The sequence below is a fragment of the Macaca fascicularis genome, chromosome 3 (genome assembly GCF_037993035.2).
Source record: "Macaca fascicularis isolate 582-1 chromosome 3, T2T-MFA8v1.1".
Lineage (NCBI taxonomy): Eukaryota > Metazoa > Chordata > Mammalia > Primates > Cercopithecidae > Macaca > Macaca fascicularis.
Genome location: NC_088377.1, coordinates 180,227,768 through 180,252,920, shown reverse-complemented (window position 1 = coordinate 180,252,920; position 25,153 = coordinate 180,227,768). Strand labels below are relative to the sequence as shown.

The following is a 25,153-nucleotide window of genomic DNA, read 5'->3' as shown; positions in this document are numbered from 1 at the left end:
TCCACCAATTATTAGATACCAGTGGCATCTCTCTATACTTCCCAGCTTGGGATGTGACAATCAAAAACGTCTCCAAACATTGCCAAGTCTTTCTGTGTTACAGTAACAGGGGTAAGATCTCAGTGAGACCCTAGTGCCAGCGGAAGCTACAGAAGACAATGAAAGGTGGTATGGGCTGATAGAAAAGGAGTTCAAAAAAGAAAACCAAGTAAACAAAATGAGACCAACTAATGGAAGGCACAAAGTCAGATCAATGGGTTCAGAGGCAATAAGCAAAAGAGGGATTCTGGACTACTGCCCTAAAAAGATTAAGAAGCTATGCTCTGGTGGTAGTGTAGACAGTAACAAGGAAGATCTAATTAAAAGCAGCCAAGAAAGAAGGAAAACTGCTGTAAATAATTTTGATTTGAACTGATGAAGGCCCAAACTAAACAGTAACAGTAGGAATACAATCCAAGTGGGAAGCAGAAAACAATTTCGAAGTGACAAGTTCTTTTCTTTTTTTTTTTTTTTTTTTTTGAGACGGAGTCTTGCTCTGTCACCCAGGCTGGAGTGCAGTGGCCGGATCTCAGCTCACTGCAAGCTCCGCCTCCCGGGTTTACGCCATTCTCCTGCCTCAGCCTCCCGAGTAGCTGGGACTACAGGCGCCCACCACCTCGCCCGGCTATTTTTTTTGTATTTTTTAGTAGAGACGGGGTTTCACCGTGTTAGCCGGGATCGTCTCTCGATCTCCTGACCTCGTGATCCGCCCGTCTCGGCCTCCCAAAGTGCTGGGATTACAGGCTTGAGCCACCGCGCCCGGCCCGAAGTGACAAGTTCTAAAAGGTTTGATGAACAACAGGATATGGCTGATAAAATGGAGAGGAAAAAATCCATTTCATTGGTTTGTAAACTCTGGAGAATTTCATTTAAAAATAAAAGGCCTGGGCAACAAAGACCCATCTCTAACAACAACAACAAAACCAAACAACAACAACCACAAAATTAGCCAGGCTTGGTGGCACCTACCTGTAGTCCCCACTACTGGGAAGGCTAAAGCAGGAGGATTGCTACAGCACAAGCATTTGAGGCTGCAGTGAGCCATGATTGCTACACCCTGAGCAACAGAGTAACACCCTGCCTCAAAATCAATCAAAACAATGACTATTTATAATCTTCTGATAATATAAGAATACATGCTTCATTTTAGAATAGTTGAAAACTATAAAAAGATATAACATTTAAGTAGCCCATAACTTCTCCATCCATATATAAACACTGCTAAGGTTGATATATCTCTTTCCAGTTTTAAACATACTTTTACATCTTTTATATGATTCTGTATACTTGTTTTCACTAAACAGTATTCCATGAGCATGCCATTAAAAACTCTATATGAGCATTGTTTGAATAGCTAAATAATATTCTGTTTACAAGTAAATACATTCTAATTTATTTTTATTCTCTTATATTTGGGCACTGCTTCAAAATTTTAACTACTGCAAATAATGCTTTAATAAATAGTAATATAAATATTAATAAATATGTTCTGCCTATCCAATTCCTAATTATTTCCTTATAATTGGGGTATTAAAATGGAAATTACTGGGTTCAAGGGTACATACATTTCCCAAGGCCCTTGAAGCAAATATCCTACTAGGTAATACATATAAGGTACTTTGCCCACAGTCTGGCCCACAGTACAGTATTAGATAAATGTAAACTTTAGTAATATTGCTATGATGATTTCCAGGAATGTTTTGCCAACTCATACCCCTTCCACCTATGTATGAGAGTACCTCTCACATTCTCAATGACTATTTTTATTATTTAAATCTTAGCTAATTCAGTAACTTAAAAATTCTATCTTGTTTTGATTTTTCTTATGACCACTAGTAAGAATGACATTTTTGTCTCATCTGCTATATTGGATAAATGTATTTCCTCTTTAGGGAATTATCTGCTACATCATGTCCTTTGGCAATACTACATATGTTCCTTATTTGTATAAACCTGTCATATGATAAACAGTTTTTCTGCCATATTTTGTCAAAAGTTTGTTTAAAATAGGCATCCCCATTTAAATTGTGTTCATGTGACTAGTGAGTGACTCTTTTCATATTTTGGTTTAAGGTACCTATGTCCTCAGAAGTAATATTAGAGTTTTTCTCTCAGAGAAAATGAGTAGGTATGTTAAGATTCACAAACACAATTAAACACCAAACAAATCACCAAAAGAGTGATATTTCTACTTATTGTCACTAATACATTTTGACCCTAGGCAAATTACATCTTAAAGATCACATCACACGCAACTTATCAATAAGAGAGAAGATAACACCAATTTCCCCCTGGAAGTACTATAATGGTGGGAAGTTCTGTTGAAATTGAAAAGGTAAAGAAGGCCTGGTATGATGGCTCATGCCTGTAATCCCAAAGCTTTGGGAGGCTAAGGCAGAAGGATCACATAAGGCCAGAAGTTCAAGACTGTTTCTACCAAAAAACAAAAAACATTAGCCACGCTTGGTAGAGCAGCACACTTACAGTCCCAACTACTCAGGAGGCTGAAGTGGGAGATCGCTAGAGCTCAGGAGTAAGTCTGCAGTGAGCTATGATTGCACCACTGCACTCTAGCCTGGGCAACAGAGTGAGACTGTGACCCGAAAGAAAGGATAAAGAAATTTAACCTTTGTTTTCTTTGAAAGCATACTAATTTTACATAGTGAAAAACTCAGATTAAGCATTCAACAAAAAAGAAAGGGAAGAGGGGTAATTTTTTATTCCAAGTTAAGTGAAAACTAGAAAAACTTTCACAAAAATCAAAAGAAGCCCACTTTACCTGCAAGGCCTGGAGATGGCACTGATGAATTTGGTGACTGGACCGTTCTGTTTGAGGGTGGTCTTGGCTGGCCATGATCTATATTAGTATCTTTCCTCACAATATTGTCCAGCATAATAGTACTCGAACAGTCAATCTTACAAGAAAAGAAATTATTTCAGGGCATTCTGACTTTGCAAGTTAAAAGCTACTTTTAAATTTATAAGAAAGCTTCAATAACTTAATTATTATCAAATAACAAAACATAGATACCACATTTGAGAAGTTCTAACAGATATTTTCCCCATAAACAACCTTGAATAAAGATTTTCACTATCTTAGTGTTTCACTTTAGTAAAATATTAAGGACAGTATTTCAGAAACAAGAGTCAAAAGGAGTATCATGTCATTCACACTCTTAAAAATTGAAAAAAAAATTCTTAATTTATAAAGAAACGACAAGGTTGCCATATGAAAAACATAAACTTGGTGAGAAGACTATCACAATTTTACATTTCTTGCAAATCTCTTTAATGTCTCCCTAAACAGCATTCAATCTATTGTGGTGTATAGTTTTGCTTGAAAAATATGAAGAAAATCTAGCCTCACATAGATAGGACCTAGTGGACCCTCTGAAAGGGATACTTTAGCAACTGATACTCTGGGTATGTGCTAGATAGATGAAGTCCATATATCTATAGCACTGACCTCACTGAATACATTACTCTTGTTTTGTAGGAGAAAAGATGAACCCTAAAGATTCTTGCTTTAATATAACAGGAATACAAATAACACTGTTTTCCTTATCCACTGCCAGGCAAAAATACTTATAAATCCCTAATGAGTAAGAGTTTACTGCTTTAGGCACAAAAATTCCTTCATGCCTACATATACCAAATTTCCCACCAATGTCTTTGGGCTTAAAATCCAGTTCAATTCTTTAACATAGTTCTACTCTTGTTCATCCAGGATTCTATAAGATAATTAAGTCCTACAGCCATAGGGCACAGTTTGTATATAATTAATCAATTTCTTGCTTATGCACCTAGAATGGTACTAGTTATGAAGCACCTTTGGGAGAAATGAGAAAACAGTCACTCATTTTAGTTTATTCTGTAATTCATAAGAGGAATTTCAGGTAAGAAAGGCTGGTGGAAAAAGGTTCACCTGTATGAGATCTGCAGAGGAAAAAGCAGAAAGAATTTTACTTCCTGTGGGTTCGGGGGCGGGGGAAGTCGGGCTGGGTGGTTAATACACAGGGTCATTTTTGTTTTAATATTCTTTTGGCAATACTTGGCCAATATTTTTCAGAGAGTACAAAAAGTACTAGAATTACTAAATTCGTGAGAACTTAATACAAGGAAAGTTGTTTATGTTGTGGGATAATCCTAAAAACCAAATAAAACTATGGGGATTAGATATAAGGTTTCCTATGAACCATCCATACATGAAAAAATATATGTATCCTACTCATTTAAAGTATACAAAACTATTTTAAAAATGGAATGACTCTGGTAAGATTAACAATGCAACTATTAGGAAATATTAATTGATCTCAACCTGAAAAACAAATTAAATAATGAAAATAAAAAAGTTCTTTTCACAATCTTATAGGTAATTCAATCCAAGTACAGAGTACACGATATTTCCTAAAAGCTTCTTAACATTAGGTTGCATATGTGTATGTGCACGACAGTGGGTTATCTAACCTTAGATTAAAAAAAGGATCAAACACAGAATCAACTTATATATAAAGATATGTCTACAGAATGTAGAATTTCTCCCTTTGGAATAGTCAAACTGACTGGGTGTGGTGGCTCATGCCTGTAATCCCAGCACTTTAGGAGGCCCAGGCGGGAGGATCCCTTCAGCCCAGGAGTTCAAGACCAGCCTGGGTAACATAGGGAGTCTCCCCCATCTCTATTAAAAATAAAAATCATTAAAAAATATAATAAATAACAAAAAGTCATACCGACAAAGAGTTTGGAGAGTGAGTTAATTCACATGTAATATAAACCAGAGGTAATTTTGTACTTGTCAGTATGATCTAACAGGATTTCTCTTATTAAACTTGTCTTCATCTCTTCTGATGTCCAGCCATTCAACTTCCCAGCATATCTTTCCATGTCCTTACTTTTCTCCTTTCCCAGCTTAGATTCCATGATCCCTCACCATAATCACTCATTTACAAACACCTTTAACTCTGGTGGCTTGAAAGTCATTAGGTTATGTGTCCAATGTTCATAATCTTTTTACTTTTACGACCGTTGTAATATTCTAAAGGATTAAAATTAACTTGTAAAAACAAACAACCTATAATCCAACAAATTCATGCCTTCTACCAGATCCAAATTCACTGACAATTTTCTTTCTTGAGACAGGGTCTCGCTCTGTTAGGCTGGAGTGCAGTGACATGATCTCGGCTCACCACAGCCTCCGCCTCACAAGTAGCTGGGATTACAGGCGTGTGCTACCATGCCTGGTTAATTTCTGTATTTTTTGGTAGAGACAGGATTTCACCATGTTGGCCAGGCTGGTCTCAAACTCCTGACGTCAAGTGATCCATCTGCCTCAGCCTCCCAAAGTGCTGGGATTACAGGAGTGAGCCACTGTACCCGGTGGACAATTTTCAACAGATGCTAGTATAAATTTTGTGTCTACTTACATCTGGAAGAGAGGGAAGATTATAAGACCCTCCCACTGGTGAGCTCAAATCGATCATAGGTGAACCAAAAGCCTTTCCATCGTATCCTGCTGCACTAGTAATCGTGGGACTGGAAGGAGTAGAGGATGTGCTGTTGGTAGTTGATGGGGTTCCCTGTCCACTGCTGATCTGCCACTACGGTAACAAGAAGGGAAGAACAAAGGCTATCAACAAGCTTATAAAATACAAAGTCTATCTAATCACTCACACAAAATGAAGTAGAAGAGTTCAACTGTAATTTACATGGAAGGAGAATGGGACAGGGAAAGACTGTACAAGTATATATAATTTTCATTAATCTTGTCAAAAAAAAAAAACAAAAACACACAGTAAAAAGCACTGATTTTTACTGGAAGACAACAGTTAGTATATACCAGAAAATCACAGTACCCAATCTTGGCAGGTTTATACGTACTGGAAAAAAAAAAAAAAAGTAAATATATACATAGCAACTTCAAGTTAAAGATGGAGGGTTGAAAACATACATTTCTTCTATCCCTATCTGAAACACCTGAAAACAATAAGCTACAGACTGGTGCTTTCGGGATTTTATATTCCTCTTTCTCTATATAAAGAGATTAATTAGGCCTCGATAAATATCCGAGGAAAGTACTATCATTCCTGCTGAGATAAACACATTAAGATGATGACAGGCTTGCTGAAGTATATAGAAGTGAAGCATGCTGCTGTCTGCAATTTACTCAAAACCTATTGAAAAATATGATAGGCTGGGCATGGCGGCTCATGCCTGTAATCCCAGCACTTTGGGAGCCCGAGATGGGTGGATCACTTAAGGTCAGGAGTTCAACACCAGCCTGGCCAACATGGTGAAACTCCATCTCTACTAAAAACACAAAAATTAACTGGGCGTGGTGGTGGGCACCTGTAATCCCAGCTACTTGGGAGGCTGTGGCAGGAGAATCACTGGAACCCAGGAGGCAGAGGTTGCAGTAAGCCAAGACCCCACACCAGTGCACTCCAGCCTGGGCTACAGAGAGCGAGATTCCGCCTCAAAAAAAAAAAAAAAAAAAAAGGATGACTTGATGAATGGACAAAGGAATAAATACGTAATAAGGCAAGCAGAACAAAATGTTCCCTATATAATTCTTTCAATTTGTATTATGTTTGAAAATTTTCATGCTGGGAGAAGAAAAATAAGAATATTGCAAGATGCTGTATTTTCCAAACATGGTCATTCATAAATGAACAACACTATATAGAGAGACAGTGTCTGAAACATTTTAATTGTGAAAAACCTAATTTATATATTCCACTGTAAAAACTACATATAGAAACATAGCTGGACATGAATGTCCTCTTTACCACCTACTCCTCCCTCATATTCCCTACCCCTATGCCCCCTTTCCTCCTCCTCTACCAAGAACAATCAGTTAGTTGGTGGATCGTTTCAGGTTTTTTTCTATGTACATGATGAGGCTGGAGGAAAACACACACACAAATGAGGTAACACCTCACAAAAATTCTATAACATGTTTTTCCTCACATACTCAGAAAATCATATCTAGATTATTGCATTTTCTTAATATCTGAAAAGTATTCCACTGTATGAGTACATGTTAATTTCTTAAACTCATCTACTACTTAAAATCAATTTCCCACTAGATTTTTTCCTGGCTTGTTCACTTATTCATTCATGTTTACAATTTTGGTCAACAACCATTTTTAAAAAACATATTTAGAGTGCCTACTCATTAAAATATAATAAATAGGGAAGAGGTAAACATGTGAGTACTGAGCATGTGCTAGGTGCTTGTGTATACTTTAGAATAAACTCTCAACATTAACTCTGCAAGATACTCATTTTATAGCTGAGGCAAGTGAGATGTGAAAAGACTAAGTGCCACAAAATTATTAGGTAAATAAGCAGAATTTAAGGCCAAACTGAAGCTTTTTACTTTCCTTCAAATGATGAAATAATTGGTATGAATTTTATTTTAAATAATTAAAATATTGTTTAAGAGAATTTGGTGATGATATAGCAAAGCCAAATTGATTATACAAACATATGTATAGACACAGAATGTGAATACTTTTAGAATATTAAAATGATTTTATTAAAATGAATGTTACAGAATTATGAAAATTGCATCATCTTTTATTTTGGTCTTGGAGAAAAAAATTAAACCAAAATCAGTCTACAATCAGCTAGACAGGCTGTTGTCACAGGAGCTTTGAGAAGAAACACTGTGATAACTTTCACTTTAGGATAATGTAAAACACAGAAAATATTTTTACCTGAAGACATTAAGAATATAAATAATACAGCCAGGTATTACAGGTGGGATTACAGGCCCACACCTGTAATCCCAGCACTTTGGGAGGCTGAGGTGGGCATATCACCTGAGGCCAGAAGTTCGAGATCAGCCTGGCCAACATGGTGAAACCCTGTCTCTACTAAAAATACAAAAATTAGCCAAGCATGGTAGTGGGCACTTGTAATCCCAGCTACTCTGGAGGCTGAGGCAAGAAAATCGCTTGAACCCGGGAGGCAGAGGTTGCAGTGAGCTGAGATCATGCCCCTGTACTCTAGCCTGAGTAACAGAGCAAGACTCCGTTTAAAAAAAAAAAAAGAGGCCAGGCATGGTGGCTCACGAGTTTAGGAGATTGAGACCATCCTGGCTAACACGGTGAAACCCTGTCTCTACTAAAAATACAAAAAAAGTTAGCCGGGCATGGTGGCGAGTACCTGTAGTCTCAGCTACTGGGGAGGCTGAGGCAGGAGAATGGTGTGAACCCAGGAGGCGGAGCTTGCAGTGAGCCAAGACTGTGCCACTGCACTCCAGCCTGGGCAACAGAGAGAGACTCTGTCTCAAAAAAAAATAAAAAATGAAAATAGGCCGGGCGCGGTGGCTCAAGCCTGTAATCCCAGCACTTTGGGAGGCCGAGACGGGCGGATCACGAGGCCAGGAGATCGAGACCATCCTGGCTAACACAGTGAAACCCCGTCTCTACTAAAAAAATACAAAAAACTAGCCGGGCGAGGTGGCGGGCGCCTATAGTCCCAGCTACTCGGGAGGCTGAGGCAGGAGAATGACGTAAACCCGGGAGGCGGAGCTTGCAGTGAGCTGAGATCCGGCCACTGTACTCCAGCCCGGGCGACAGAGTGAGACTCCATCTCAAAAAAAAAAAAAAAAAAAAAAGAAAATAAATAAATAAGCTGTATCATATTAAATACATTAAATAATAAACTTCATCAGATATATATGTATTCCTTCTTGAAACTGTGCCATAATTTTGTTTCCAAGAAATCTTCTTGGGACACTTTGAATATTGATTTATTGTTCTATTTTGTGGAATGTAACTTGTATTTGTTGGAATACTTTTATCTTAGGAAATTTAATATACTCACCTAAAAGTTATCCATACCATATTATAAAAATTAATACCTATGGTCATTGATTATATTGGGCCTTCACTTCTACATAAGTGGTTTAATTTCTCTTATTGATAAAAAGCATCAAACTTTGCAATTCACATTATTTAAAAAATGAAAAAGAAAGCTTGCTCTTGGCTATTTGCTGTTGCTTAATCTATAAATTCATTGTGATCTGAAAGTAGAAAGCAGCAGAATAAGCAAGTGAGAAAGGAAGGTAGATCTATACCTGTTTTATGGCTTGTTGAGCCAAGAAAGCCATCTGTAGGGGATTGGGCTTTATTGCTTGTCGTGGTATATTCTGGTTTGGTGGATACCTCAGTTGTTGAGGATGAGGAGGAAGAACTGGTCCATTGGGTTTGGGGCTGTGATTCTGAAAGTTTATCAAACGTGGAGGGGGTTGCTAGAAAAAAGAAATTAAACCAATTTAGTAACAATCTTCTTCTGAAAAACAAATTATAAATCTCTATCTTATAAAACTTTTACAGAAAAACAGAACTCTGCCACAGATCAATCAATTAAGATTTACATAAGGGAATGAGGGGTCGGGGGTGGGCAGACTTTCAGAATTTGTGTAAACAACTTTTTTAAAAGAACCTTATTAGGAAAGAACCTTGGGAGAGGGATTGCCACCTAGATTTTGTAAGTAGATTGTACTAGTATTGGACCTAGGCCATGTTGGGAAGTAGGTAAAATGTGTCTTTGGTATCCTTCTAAGTCCTTCACAATTATCTTTCACAGAGAACTACCCTTTTGAGACCTCCTAAAAATAAAGTGATGGTAGAATAATAATTGCTAACACTTATTGAGCAGTTATTAAATGCCAGATACTGCTTTAAGTGCTTCACATGTATTCACTAATTTATTCTTAACAATATAATAAAGCACAGATTATTTGTATTTTATAGATAAGAAAACTAAAATAAAGCACAGAAAATTTAGTAACTGGCGATTAAGAAAGACAGTAAGGCATGGAGCTGGGATTTGAATAAGTAGTCTGGCTCAGTGGGTGTACTCAAAATAAACAAATTGTTAATAATGAAAATAGTTGATATTAATAACACTTAATAAGTTTTAGATCTTAATGAGCCCTGCCAGGCATTTTACATATTATTATGTCATTGAGCCTTATGCAGTAGGTATTACCTTTGTTTTGTAAATTAGGAAACTAAAAGTTTGAAAACATAGATAATTTGAAAAAAGTCACACAGCTAATACCAAGCAGCACACCAAGACTTTAATCCAAATCTAGTCTGCCATATCATTGCCAAAACATGTTCCGGTGCTTAGCTGGCTGTTAAGATACTGACTAATTACAACTTAGAGGATAAGTCTCCATAGAAGAAAACATATTTTGTTTTTTTGTTTTGAGATGGAGTCTTGTTCCGATCTCAGCTCACTGCAACCTGTGCCTCCTGGGTTCAAATGATTCTCCTGCCTCAGCCTCCCAAGTAGCTGGAATTGCAGGAATGCCCCACCATACCTGGCTAATTTTTGTATTTTTAGTAGAGATGGGGTTTTGCCCTGTTGGTCAGGCTGGTTTCGAACTCCTGACCTCAAGTGATCAGCCCACCTCAGCCTCCCAAAGTCCTGGGATTAAAGGCTTGACCCACTGTGCCTGGCCAGAAAACATATCATCAAAGCCAAGTCTCCAAGAACAACCCTGGTTGATTATAGGAACGCTGGGTGAAGGAATCACAAACGAGGCTGAAGCAGAAATTAAAGAGAAAAACAAGTTTTCCTGTACTTAGCTGATTCACTCCAAGGCCAGCAATAGGCAGGGCCCTGGCAAAGCCTTGATAAAACTATCTGGAAAGCCAGAGCCCAAAGGAAGGAGCTCCAGAGACTCTCCCAACACCCCCTCAGAGCAAGGTTAAGAAAATCAAATTCCTTTACTATCTCCTCATCCCCCTTACCATTACTCAATTTCCAAGTTTTGTAAGTTCCTGTTTTTCCTTCAAAGCAGCTGCAAGGTCACAAGCTATGCTAAGGATTACGAAACCTGTCACTGTTTGATTAACTGCCTTTGTTCTGCTTCTGTAAGCCTGCTTGCCTGCACTAATGGAGTTTCACGCCATTAGATTCCCGCTGTGCCATTTAAACTAGCCAACCCCCTTTCAGAAGTGTGTATAAAAGTTAAGCCCTGTCTTTGTTCGGGGCCTACCCTTTGGATGTGAATCCGTTGGGCCAGTGGCCACTTAAATAAAATCCTTCTGTTCCACCTATTGGTCTCTCCAGTCCTCTGATTCCCAAAACATTTTCTGGGGGCTCGCCCAGGATTGGAGATGACAGGTTTACTGTCTCTTTGCCTGTGGGACTGGAGTCCCAGGCTGGGGGAGACCCATGCCCCCAGGCACCACTGGGAGAACTTCAATCTGGAGGGGTGATCGGCTCTCCCACGACCCTAACTGACAGCACAATGGAACCTAAGGGGGTACAGGACGATTCCAGGAACAGTGCATTACAGGATCACGGTAAGGTTTGGGCCCAAGGCAGGACCTGTCCCATAAGAATGGAAGGGGAGCTTGATCACCTCCTGGGGAGTAACTAGTAGTCTGACACAGGACGTGAGAGTGGCTTGCAAAGTCAGGGAAACTCACACCCCAACCGACTCAGGGCACGAAAGCGGCTCGCAGAGTCGGTTGAGAAAGGGGAACTGGGAGCAGGGAAGTGTGTGAGTGTGTGTGAAAGAGGCAGTTCCAGGAGGAACCAACATGGGGAGTGACATGTGGGGGCTGCAGGTCTCTTCGCACAGACCGTACACTCTGAGCAAACTGTGGGACCGACCAGGACTAGAGGTGATCCGCATATGGCTTAGGGAGGTGCCCCACAATTTAGTATTTGTGGGGGTCAAAATGGAGCCTCCAGTGCTAAGTGGCGTCTGAAATACTCCTGCGAGGGGGACAGTCTAATCGGTCTGAAGCAAAAGAGTGTGTTGTGCTGTAACTGGTAGGAAATAGGAGGGAAGTTGTCAAAACCCACCCCATTACACTGTATGTTAAAAAGTTTTAAGAAAGGTTATGCAGGGGATTATGGGATGAAGTTGACCCCTCGGAGGTTGAGAACTCTCTGTGAAACAGAATGGCCTTCTTTCAGTGTCAGATGGCCAGCGGAAGGAACTATAGATAGGGAAACAATTGGCCATGTATTTAAGGTGGTGACTGGGGTCGAATGACAGCCAGGGCACCCAGACCAATTCCCTTATATTGACTCATGGCTAAATATAGTTCAAACTCGACCTGCATGGTTGCAGCCCTGCCTGGCAGCTTACTGCAAAATGCTTGTGGCTCAGACCGAGCCTAAAGTGAAAGTAAAATCTCAGCTTCGCTGGCAAATATGGAGACAAAGGAAAAGTCATGGGAAGGGCAAGAGAAACCAGTTTTGCAGGAACTGCCAGAGGAGATAGAAATTCCTCTTCCATATATTCCACTCTACCCCCATTTACCAAGGCCAACGGCCCCCAAGGAGTCAGATTCAGATGGTAACATGCTCCGAGACTCACCCCAGAAGGAAAGATCGGAGCCCCAGAAGGTCAGGGAAGAAAGACAAGATGATCAAGCAGGCTGCCTCCGATCTGGTCACGCTTGGGCTATGCAAATGCCTCTCAGGGAGACATGGGGACCCATCTATTATGACGAACCAGGTCAAGTCCAAGGGGGGCAATGGACCTTCATCTACCAGCCTTTTACAACCACTGATCTCCTAAACTGGAAACACCATAAGCCCTCCTACATGGAGAACACTCAGGCCCTCATAGATCTAATGCAGTCCATCTTCCAGACACACAATCCAACTTGGCCAGACTGTAGGCAGCTCCTCTTGACGCTGTTTAACACTGAGGAGCGCTGGAGGGTAACCCAGGCAGCTCTCTGCTGGCTGGAAGCAAATGCACCTGAAGGCACACTTAATGTTCAGGCATGCACTCAGGACCAGTTCCCAGAAGCAGACCCCCACTGGGATTCAAATGATGCAGGCCAATTACAGTACCTACAGAAGTACTGAGAAGCACTCTTGCAGAGGCTAAAGGAAGGCAGGAAAAAGGCAATCAATATAGGAAATATCTCAGAAGTACTTCAAGGAGCTGATGAGAGCCCTAGCCAGTTTTATGAGAGACTCGGTGAGGCATTCCAGCTTTACACTCCGTTTGACCCTGAGGCCACTGAAAATCAGTGCATGGTGAACACGGTATTTGTAGGACAAGCCCAGGGTGACATCAAGTGCAAGATGCAAAAGGTAGAGAGTTTTGCAGGCATGAATGCCACCCAACTTATAGGAGTGGCCACCAAGGTGTATGTTAACCATGACCAAGAGGCAAAAAAGGAAGCAGAGCAGACGCTTAGGAAAAAGGCTGATACGTTAGCAGTGGTCCTCACGGAAACTAGCATTGCGAGGGGGCACAGACATGGACACGGGCGCAGATGCCAATGGGGCCAAACTGGACAGAGGCTCGAAACCTCGCTGAGCTAGATAAGGACCAATGTGCATGATGCAAAAGGGGACACTGGAAAAATCAGTATCCAGACGGCAGTGAAGAAAATGGCCGAGGCTGCGAAACAAAAAATCCACTTGTCAAAGGCTGCTGCACCCTGAAGGAACCAGATGCTGACCTGATTGGGCTGGCAGGGACTGAAGAATACAAGGACAAGGACAGACTGGGCTCCTTCTCCTTAGGCCCCCAGGAGCCCATGGTCACATTAGAAGTGGGGGGCCAGCTAATGGACTTTATGGTGGACACTGGGGCTGAACACTTGGTAGTAACCCTACCCATAGGACCACTATCCAAACACTATACAACTATTTTTGGGGCCACCAGGGTCTCAGAAAAGAGGCCATTTTGTCAGCCAAGGAGGTTTGTTATAGGAGGACCAGAGGTCCAACATGAATTCCTATACCTCCCAAATTGCCCAGTTCCCCTCCTGGGGAGAGACCTACTCCGAAGACTGCAAGCACAGATTGCTTTTGGGCCGCAAGGGGATATAACTCTAAACCTGACTCACCCAAAGGCCATGGTGTTAACCCTTACTGTCCAGCAAACTGAGGAATGGAGGCTATACACAAAAAAGCCACCAAAACTGTCTCACGAACCAGGAATACTTGAATTACAGAGGCTACTTAATAAAATTCCTGGAGTATGGGCTGAAGATAACCCACCTGGGCTGGCTAAAGATTAGGTGCCACTGGTAGTAAAGCTAAAACCAGGGGCAACCACAGTTCGGTTTGCCGGTACCTGCTTTTCCCAGAAGCCTTATGAGGCGTTCACAAACAGAGTGAGCGACTCTACAAACATGGACTCATGTTTGTAGTCAAATGCCAGTCACCCTGGAACACTCCACTCCTGCCATTACGGAAGCCGTCTGGAGAATATAGGCTGGTGCAGGACTTGTATGCTGTGAACCAGGCTACAGTAAACATCCACCCAGTGGTACCAAACCCATATACTTTGATGGGACTTATTTCAGCAAGTGCTGCCTGGTTTATTTGCCTAGACCTGAAAGATGCATTCTTCTGTCTTCACCTGGCACCAATTAGCCCATTTTGCATTTCAATGGGGTGAGTCGCAGTTCACCTGGATGAGACTCCCACAAGGATTCAAAAACTCTCCCACGATCTTTGAACCCCAAGGCCTACACGCCGCCAAATGAGAACTGCACCTTGCTGCAATATACAGATGACCTTCTTTTGGCAGCCCCAACCCAAGAAGACTGCCTCCAAGGAACCCAAGACCTCCTCCATCTCCTGTGGAAAGCTGGATATAAGGTGTCCAGGAAGAAGGCACAAATCTGCTCCAGGAGAGTCCAATATTTAGGCTTCAAAGTGAGTCAAGGGGAACAATAGCTCAGCAGTGAGCAAAAGCAGGCTGTTTGTGCGCTCCCCACTCCAACCACCCAGCAACAAATAAGAGAATTTCTAGGGGCAGCAGGGTTTTGCCATATCTGGATCCCAAATTTCTCACTTATGGCCAAGCCATTATATGAAGCCACAAAATGGGGGAGAAAAGGAGCCCCTCCTCTGGGAGGCTGACCAGGAGAAGACATAAGCAGATCAAAGAAGCCTTAACTCAGGCCCCAGCCTTAGGATCGCCAGATCTAACTAAGCCTTTTTTTCTACATGTCCATGAGTGAAAAGGAATGGCTATAGGGGTTCTAACTCAGGTCATAGGATCATAGCATGGCCCAGTAGCATAATTATCCAAGCAATTTGATTCTGTGGCACTAGGACGGCCTCTGTGCCTCAAAGCACTAGCTGTCACGGCTCTATTGGCACAGGAAGCTGACCAACTGACTCTAGGGCAGCAACTGACCATCCAGGTACTGTATTCGGTTATAACTTTAATGGATGAGAGAGGGCATCATTGGTTATCAAACCCAAGAATGACTCGATACCAAGGGCCCCTGTGCAAAAATCCTCACATAACTTTAGAGACAGTAAATACCCTAAACTTGGCTACCTTGCTCCCAATTGGTTTGGAACCAGAAGGCCCCCTTCAATGCTGTGTAGATGTAGTAGGCAAGGTATTCTCAAGCTGGAAAGATCTTACAGACCAACCCCTCAAGGACCCAGATGTTGAATACTTTACAGATGGAAGCAATTTTGTACTGGAATGGGTTCGGCAGGCTGGGTATGCAGTAGTAACATTGGACTCAGTGGAGGCTCAGTTTCTGCCCACCAGAACATCAGCCTAAAAAGCAGAGCTAATAGCCCTGACAAGAGCCCTTTCGCTAGCAAAAGACAAAAAACTCAATGTTTATACTGACTCCAAATATGCCTTCGCTACATTGCATGTTCATGGAGCTATATATAAGGAAAGAGGACTCTTAGCTGCTGGGGGCAAAGAAATAAAGTACAAGGAAGAACTCCTACAGTTCTTAGATGCTGTATAGGCCCCAAAGAAAGTGGCTGTTATGCACTGCAACAGCACCAAAAGGCAGGAACACTAGAGGCCAAAGGAAACAGAAAAGCAGACAGGGAGGCAAAACAGACAGGAATGACTACCTCGCATTGTAAAAAGGAAGCCCTAGCTTTGCCTCTCCTTCCAGAGCCTCCTCTTCCAGGGGTCCCAAATTACTCTCCAAATGAAAGGGCCTAGTTAGACCAAGAGACTGGAAATTACATTGAAGAAGGATGGTGGAAATTCTCCGATGGGAGGCTAGCCATCCCTGAAATAGTGGCCCCCAAATTTGTAAGACAATCCCATCAAGGAACTCATATAAGGAAAATGGCACTAGAAACACTACTTGGACGCCATTTCTATGTGCCACAGCTCACTGCCATCACCCGAGCCATTTGCAAACAATGTCTAATTTGTGCCCAGAACAACCCACGGCAAGGGCCCACTTGGCCCACAGGAATACAGGAAATAGAAGCCACACCCTGTGAAAACCTACTAATGGGGCTGGGCGCGGTGGCTCAAGCCTGTAATCCCAGCACTTTGGGAGGCCAAGGCGGGCGGATCACGAGGTCAGGAGATCGAGACCATCCTGGCTAACACAATGAAACCCCGTCTCCACTAAAAATACAAAAAAAACTAGCCGGGCGTGGTGGCGGCGCCTGTAGTCCCAGCTACTAGGGAGGCTGAGGCAGGAGAATGGCGGGAACCCGGGAGGCGGAGCTTGCAGTGAGCCGAGATCGCGCCACTGCACTCCAGCCTGGGCGACAGAGCGAGACTCCGCCTCAAAAAAAAAAAAAAAAAAAAAAAAAAAAAGAAAACCTACTAATGGACTTCACTGAGCCGCCCAGAGTCAGGGGCTATCTGTACATGTTAGTGCTTGTCTGCACCTTTCAGGATAGGTCAAGACTTTCCCCACCAGAACAGAGAAAGCATGAGAAGTGACTAAAGCATTATTAAGAGACATTATCACCAGATTTGGACTGCCCCTGACTCCAGGGTCAGACAATGGTTCGGCATTTGTAGCCAAAATAGTTCAAGATCTAGCAAGGCTGTTAAAAATAAAATGGAAGTTACACAGAGCCTACCGGCCACAGAGCTCAGGAAAAGTAGAACACATGAATTGGACACTTAAACAGCTGGTGAAGAAATATTGCCAAGAAACTCATCTGAGATGGGATCAAGTCCTGTCCATGGTCCTCCTCCAAGTCAGGTGCACCCCCACCAAACAAACTGGCTATTTGCCCTATGAGATCTTGTTTGATTGGCCATCCCCAATCATAGGTCAAATTAAAGGTGACCTCCGTGAACTAGGGGAATTAACCTTAAGAAGGCAAATGCAGTCTTTAGGGATAGTCATGCAAAGAATCCATGGCTGGGTACAGGAAAGAATGGCCATAAGCCTAACAGACCCATCACACCCTTTTAGACCTGGGGACTCTGTTTAGTTAAGAAATGGAACCCAACCACTTTAGGACCCATATAGGATGGGCCCCATAGTGTAATCTTGTCCACTCCCACTGCTGTTAAAGTTGCAGGAACTGTGCCTTGGATCCACCAGTCAGCTGAAACAGGCAGCCCAAGACAAGTGGACCAGCCCAAGACAAGTGGACCAGCCAATAGGACCCAGACCATCTGACCCGGCTGATCCTACAGCAGGACCAGGTTGCCAGTGAAGTCAACAACAGCCCTGCTCTAGTCACCCTGGAAGTTGACCAGTCTACACACGGCTGAAGCTTGAGGAGACAACAGCCCTACTCTAGCCACCCTGGAAGCTGACTACGCACGGCCGAAGCATGAGCATCATCAGGGAAGTAAACGTGGTTAGAAATCTTAGGTCCAATAGCTTTCCTTATAATACTAATTGTTTTACTATTATCCTGTAGCTTTGCCCAACCTCCTCCCTGGGGCAAAGACCTCTTTTGTCCCTGCTGGGTATAAACATGTTATTCTTTACTTTGTTCCTACTCATCCCCATCATGACACTCCCCATACCGGTGTCAGAAAATGGACTCATACAAGGGTGCCCCCACTGCACACATACTACGTGGTCGGGGAGCACTGTAACTAGGACTCTGCTGTACCATACTTATTAGGAGTGCGCAGGGACCCACCTAGGAACTTGTACTCACAACCAGGTAACCTACTCAATCTGTGACCCAGGAAATAGCCAGCCCTACATATGTTATGACCGTAAGTCCCCACCTATTAAGACTTGGTTTGAAGTTCTCAGGAACTTCAGGATACTCAGGAAGGGGATCTTCTAAACCAAACCAAACCCTCTTCCCCTTATGGGGGGGTTGTATCCTTATACTTCAATGTTTGCCAGGAGGCAGCAATACTGTGGTGGTCCATAATCATTGGCCCCACAAGGTACTATGGTACTTGTTCTAAGCAAAAATGTGTGTCCCGTTTGTTCCCCCGGGTCCCCGTTAATAGCCTGCTGGGGCTGCATGACTTGGTCCACTGATCGACAACCACCGAGGCAAGTCATACATATGAAACTACTGGAAAAACCAACTTATAAACCTAGCATTTGCTATCCTGCACATCTCACCATCTTAGAGCCAGGTCTGCCCATATGGACTACAGGCTATCCCATGACATTGGGGTTCAAAGTCAAAGGTCAAAAAGTAAACTCAAAAGTCAGTCTGTATATTATAAAGAAAACCTGGACCTGTTCAACCCAACAGTTCCAAGTTTTTGAGTCATTCTGTGAGCACATCCTCCAGGAATTGCCTGAACTCTCTCCCTCAGTCAGAAATCTGTTTGTCCAACTGGCTGAAAACACAGTCGGTAGCCTACATGTCTCCTCATGCTACGTATGTGGAGGAACCATCATAGGGGATCAATGATGGTAGGAAGCAAAGGAGCTAATGCCCCAAGATAACTTTATTCTGACTGTCCCCTCCCCTGAACCAATGCTCACAAGCTTGAGCATCTGGCTCTTAAAAATCTCTATTATCAGGATATTCTGCATTGCTCGCTGGGGAAAGGCCTTTACCAACTAGGTAGGAGAAATAATTCCAAATCACCCCACCCTAGTCCATTCTCCTATTTTGCCTCTTTAAACCACTCTTGGTACCAGCTTGAAACTCCAGATGCCTGGCCAGCACCCTCTGGCCTCTACTGGATCTGTGGGTCATGGGCATATGGGCAGCTGCCAGCTAAATGGTCAGAAGCCTGTGTACTAGGGACAATCAGACCATCCTTCTTCCTAATCCCTCTAAGGCAAGGAGAAGCCTTAGGATACCCTGTTTATGATGAAACAAAAAGTAGAAATAAAAGGGGTATAACCACAGGGAATTAGAAAGATGATGAATGGCCCCCTGAGAGAATAATCCAATATTCTGGGCCAGCCACCTGGGCGCAAGATGGAATGTATGGATACTGTACCCCTATTTACATGCTCAACCGCACGATAAAGTTATAGGTGGTACTCGAAATCATGACTAATGACACTGCAAGGGCCTTAAATCTACTGGCCCAACAAGCCACAAAAATGAGAATTGCTATTTATCAAAATACACTGGCCTTAGACTACCTCCTAGCCCAGGAAGGTGGGGTATGCGGAAAGTTCAATCTAACTAATTGCTGCCTAGAAACTGATGACAATGGAAATGTCATCGAAGATATAACTGCAAAAATCCAAAAATCAGCCCATGTTCCAGCCAGACTTAGAAAGGATGGTCTCCAGATTCTCTCTTCGGGGGCTGGTTTTCATCCCTCGGGGGATTCAAAACCTTAATAGGAATAGTCCTGGCCATACTAGGAGGTTGCTTAACACTCCCTTGTCTCTTACCCCTCCTTGTTAAAAACATCCAATCGCCCATAGAGACTCTTGCAACCAGGCAAACTATCACTCAGTGAATGGCTCTAACTAAATATCAACCTTTGCCAAAGGAAGAAACCTGCCTTTTCATGAAGAATTAAGTAATTGTGATGCTTTCTATTAAACTTCGTTTCTAGGGAGCATCAAAGGGGGGAATGAGGCTGAAATTTTTTTAAGAGGAAAACAAGTTTTCCTGTACTTAGCTGACTCACTCCAAGGCCAGCAATAGGCAGGGCCCTGGCAAAGCCTTGATAACACTATCTGGAAAGCCAGAGCCCAAAGGAAGAGCTCCAGAGACTCTCCCAACACTCCCTCGGAGCAAGGTTAAGAAGAATAAATTCCTTTACTATCTCCTCATCCCCCTTACCATTACTCAATTTCCAAGTTTTGTAAGTTCCTGTTTTTCTTTCAATGCAGCTGCAAAGTCACAAGCCAAAGATTACAAAACCTGTCACTGTTTGATTAACTGTCTTTGTTCTGACTCTGTAAGCCTCCTTGCCTGCACCACGAATTTTGTGCCATTTAAATTAGCCAATCCCCTTTCCGAAGTGTGTATAAAAGTCAAGCCCTGTCTTTGTTCGGGACCTAGCCTTTGGATGTGAATCCGTTGGGCCAGTGGCCACTTAAATAAAATCCTTCTGTTTCATCTATTGGTCTCTCTGGTCCTCTAATTCCTGCAACAAGGCAAGGGCTAGAAAGGCAAGCCTGTTCTATGGGTGCATAAATACTAGACCTAGAAATTGAGACCAGTCCTAGAAGAAAAAGATAACCTTATATGCCAGTCTCCTCTTGACTGATTCTCTACAGTTGGGAATGTATTGCAAAATAAATATTCCTTTTAGTATATCTTAACTGTATGATCACAACTTATCAAAGAGGAGCCTATTTCCCCCTACATTCATAGGGGGACAAATAAATAATCTTTTAAGGTTGAAGCAGCAACACCTGAAACTTTGACACTGTGAAGGCAGACAGTTATAAAGTACAGTCCTATCCTCTTTATTATTTTTATTCTTCCTCCCATTTTTGGAATTTACTATCCTTGCCTGGGTCAACTGCTTCCCTCTTAAAAATTAGGTGGCACTGGGTTTACCTCTCATTAACTTTCAAGAGTGGCCAGCAATTACAGACCCAGTGAAAAATACATTTAGAAGTTGATTCTAAACAAGTGAAATTCGGTAGGTAAACAGTAGAAAAATAATATTAGAGAAAAATAAGAAAATCTCAAAACTGTAGAAAAAGTGTAAACCTAAAAGCTATAGCAATGTTTTTATTTTTCCATGAAAATTTTGTGAATTGAAGGGTTTTATATCATAGAAATACAAGCAGAACATACTTAGGAAATTACATGGAAAAACTTCTAAATGTATCTAAGGGATAATTTTTTGTAGCCCAAAATGGTCCTTAAGGGAGAATAAAGGTAATCATAGAGGTCTTTTGCCACCTTCATCCAGACTAGTGTTTACATATTGACAACCAAAAAAATGACACTTAATGCCAGCATAATGTGCTATGGTATGTAAGTTGTCAACCATGCCATCAAGATGCTTATGGTCTGTTAAGATATAAGGTGATTTTCCCCCCCACTCTTCTAAACTGTTATGGTTGATTGAGTTAGTGTCTAAGAATCCCGTGACAGAGGAAGCTACTTAAAAAATAAAATTAGGGGCCGGGCGCAGTGGGTCATGCCTGTAAATCTCAGCACTTTGGGAGGCTAAGGTAGACGGATCACGAGTTCAGGAGATCGAGACCATTCTGGCTAACAAGGTGAAACTCCATCTCTACTAAAAATATAAAAAATTAGCTGGCTGTGGTGTCACATGCCTGTAGTCCCAGCTACTCCGGAGGCTGAGGCAGGAGAACTGCTTGAACCCAGGAGGCAGAGGTTGCAGTGAGCCAAGATCATGCCACTGCATTCCAGCCTGGGTGACAGAGCGAGACTCTGTCTCAAAAAATAAAATAAAATAAATAAATAAAATAAAATAAAATAAATAAAATTAGGAAACAGTTAAAATCCTAAAAGAATAGCAAAAATATTTAATATATGTGACAGTGTTCTGTCCTAAATTTAGATCTATCCATTAGAGTTTAATAGAATATACTGTGTAAAGCCAAATAAACAGAGATGTACAACGTCTATTAAGTTTGCATCACTAAGTCATATCACTGTTCTACTTTTGTTATCAACAGCTCTTTTAACCATGTAGATGACATGGCTAATCTTCAGAGGAAGAAGAGAGAACTGTCATGTAAGTAATTTTTAGAAACAGTTCTTTTCAATTTACCCGTATATATGGACAGATGTAGAGTATAAATTGCACATACTCATAGCCACACAGACACTTGCTGTGAGGCTATGCCTAGACAGGCATTTTCCCACATGTACTTGCAAACAAGCTGGTAGAAAACTCAGACTGTACCCAGGCAGGACAATATACAAGTTTATAGAAGAAGGATACCAAGGAGTGAAGACATATGAATGGGCATTTAGCAGAGAACAGATAAAAATGAGTGACGAGAATGTGAAAGAAACTGCAGGAATTATTGCAAATTGACAGAAAAACAACAGTATGCAATGTAAGAACTGCAATATGTGAAGAGTACTTCATTTCTAAGTGTGAAAATTAGGTTATATAATAGAGACTACACAGATTACAGCACTACATTGTAGAGACTGCAACTAAGATCAAAAGAAAATTTCTGAGAAAAGCAGGTTAACAGCTCAAGTCACTTCTGTTTTGTCACTGCTTATATAACTATTTTCACATAGTATCTACTAACTGCCTCAGTTCTTTTTTTGAGACAGTCTCGTGCTCTGTCACCAAGCTGGAGTGCAGCGGAGAGATTATGGTTCATCGCAGCCTTGACCTCCCAGGCTCAAGCGATCCCTCCTACCTTAGCCCCCCAAGAATAGCTGGGACCACAAGCATGTGCCACCTCACCCAGATGATTTTTTATTTTTATTTTTTGTAGAGATTGGGCGAGGAGGGGGCGGTGTCCTCCCTGTGTTGCCTAGGCTGGTCTTGAACTCCTGGAGTGAAGTGATCCTCCTGCCTCAAGTCTCCCAAAGTTCCGGGATTGTAGGCATTAGCCACTGTGCCCAGCCAGTTCTTGACTTCTTAGTGAAAAGGCAATTAACTCAGTTGATTAATTCATTCCTTTTGTTGTTAAACTACTAAATATTTAGAAGATAAATATTAATACATGCAAATGCTTAGCACTCAAATATTATCTCTCGTTTCCATTATCTAGCTTCAGAAAAATTTTAGTAATCTTTGCAGTCTATCTGAAGCATGTCCTTCTGCCTTCAATTTTCTTAACAAAATTTCTACTCTGCTAGGTATACTCCTCCTGGTATATAAAGTGTAAAATTATCCTCCCATGGAACACTCAAAAACCTTTTACATTGCGTCCTACTTACTTTTTGTAAGAATCTGGCTTGAAACGAAGTTTTAAACAGCCATGCTAATATTCCCTTGGATTTTACATACCTTCTTAGTCAAATTACTAGAAAGCCATAAAACCTCAAATACATTACCTCAGGCCTTCACATATACCACGTAACACATTCTGGATCTACAAATGCCCACAACTTTTACTGAGAATTAAAGTATGAGTTCCATATAAAAACCATTTTTGTTTTTTTAAAATTTCTACCAAAGAAATCTTATTATGCCATTTAATTGCTTTTTCATAAAGAACCATGTATTCCTCTTAGTGCTAGTAAAATACTAGTAAAATTTTCTCTCCCTAATTAACTAGTATGTTTTCCTTTTTAGATAGCAATACCCGTATTATTCTGTTTCCTTTTTTCTTTGGTTGGCAAGAAGTTCTGAGCTAAGTGTTACTCTTAAGTATGAGAATTCTTAGCCTATGTCTGCATACTTTGGCTTTTTATTAAACTCTGCTCAATTTCATTTGTATCCTTTATTGTAAATCACTTCAAATCTTTTGCAGAAAAAGAGTATAAATAGCTGGGTACAATGGCTCACGCCTGTAATCCCAGCACTTTGGGAGGCCGAGGTGCGAGGATCACCTGAGGTCGGAGTTCGAGACCAACCTGACCAACATGAAGAAACCCCGTCTCTACTAAAAATACAAAATTAGCCGGCATGGTGGCACATGCCTGTAATCTCAGCTACTCGGGAGGCTGAGGCAGGAAAATTGCTTCAACCCAGGAGAGGCAGAGGTTGTGCTGAGCCGAGATGGCACCATTGCACTCCAACCTAAGCAACAAGAGTAAAACTCTGTCTATATATATAAAAAAAAGTGTAAGTAAATGTAACTGAAAACAACAGTTTATATAAATTAGACTTTATATTCCTTACTAAACTTTTATTAAAATAAGTCTGCCCACATCTAACCTGAAAAGCAGAGTTAAACTATTTAACAAAAGTATATATATTTTATCTTCAAAAGTTGGACTGAGGCTGGGCACAGTGGCTCACACCTGTAATCCCAGCACTTTGGGAGGCTGAGGCGGGATCACCTGAGGTCAGGAGTTTGGGACCAACCTGGCCAACATGGTGAAACCCTGTCTCTACTAAAAATACAAAAATTAGCCGGGCGTGGTGGCGCACACTTGTAATCCCAGCTACTCGGGAGGCTGAGGCATGAGAATCGCTTCAACCTGGGAGGCAGACGTTGCAGTGAGCTGAGATCGTGCCACTGCACTCCAGCCTGAGTTACAGAGTGAGACTACATCTCAAAAAAAAAAAAAAAATTGGATTACAGTAAAAATAAGAATGGTAAACAGTATATTTGCTCAGAAATAAAGTTTGAAAAAGGTATATTATAATGAACCACACTTCTGCCCTTTTGTATTTCACTCTGCCCTAGTTTCTAAGATGCAATGTGGTTTACTAAACACCACATCCTCACAGAGGACAGATTCTTAATGTATTCATCATTCTGAAGCACCAGTATAGGAATTAACAGGTACACAACTTTTCCCATCAATCACAGGCCTGGGTTATTTAGGAATACAAACATTTATCCTCTGCTATAATTTAAAGACAATGAAGAGTAGATGAAAATAGATTTATCAGCTAAACAAACCATTAAATCCTTTTTAAGTAGGGATTAAAAACTAGGCATTAAATCAGGGATCCTTAATGTGATAAATTTTTATAAATGCAGATATTTAGATTATGGAAAATGGATGTCTTTGTCATTTTGAGCTGCTCAACACAATTATACTATAATTATCTAAGTGAGGACAGGCCTGCTTCCAAATTTACCTGATGAGAGATGGAAGGTTGCTGGATGGGCCCCTGCATTCTAGGGTTTGGTAAACCCACAGGTGCTGGCCTCCGTTGCACCTGTTGCCTCTGAGCCATTACCTGTTGCTGCATATGCTGGAGCCGTAATTGAGCTAGGCTGATCTGTGTTGGGAACTTGGATAACTGGTTTGATGATAAACCACTTGGTGGCTGTGAATTCTGTTCCACGACAGGATTCTGCTTAGGCATTTGTGGCTGGCTCTCTTTATCCTCAATTACTAAAGAACCTAATTAAAAAGAAAACGTTAAGGGAAAAAG

General features: G+C 41.6%; 1 protein-coding gene across 3 annotated transcripts in view; it reads right to left on the bottom strand.

The window, feature by feature from the left end:
• Positions 1-25,153, bottom strand: part of TRIM24 (tripartite motif containing 24) — a 124,007-nt gene that overhangs the window by 9,283 nt on the left and 89,571 nt on the right. For 2 of the 3 annotated variants that reach the window (XM_005550884.5, XM_065542623.2), the window contains exons 9-12: positions 24,854-25,122; positions 9,125-9,298; positions 5,463-5,636; positions 2,819-2,954 (exon numbers count right to left, since the gene is read on the bottom strand). In XM_005550884.5, the coding sequence (XP_005550941.1) occupies positions 2,819-2,954; positions 5,463-5,636; positions 9,125-9,298; positions 24,854-25,122 (753 nt within the window). The remainder of the gene's footprint in view (positions 1-2,818; positions 2,955-5,462; positions 5,637-9,124; positions 9,299-24,853; positions 25,123-25,153) is intronic. The other variant, XM_005550885.5, reaches the window with a different exon arrangement.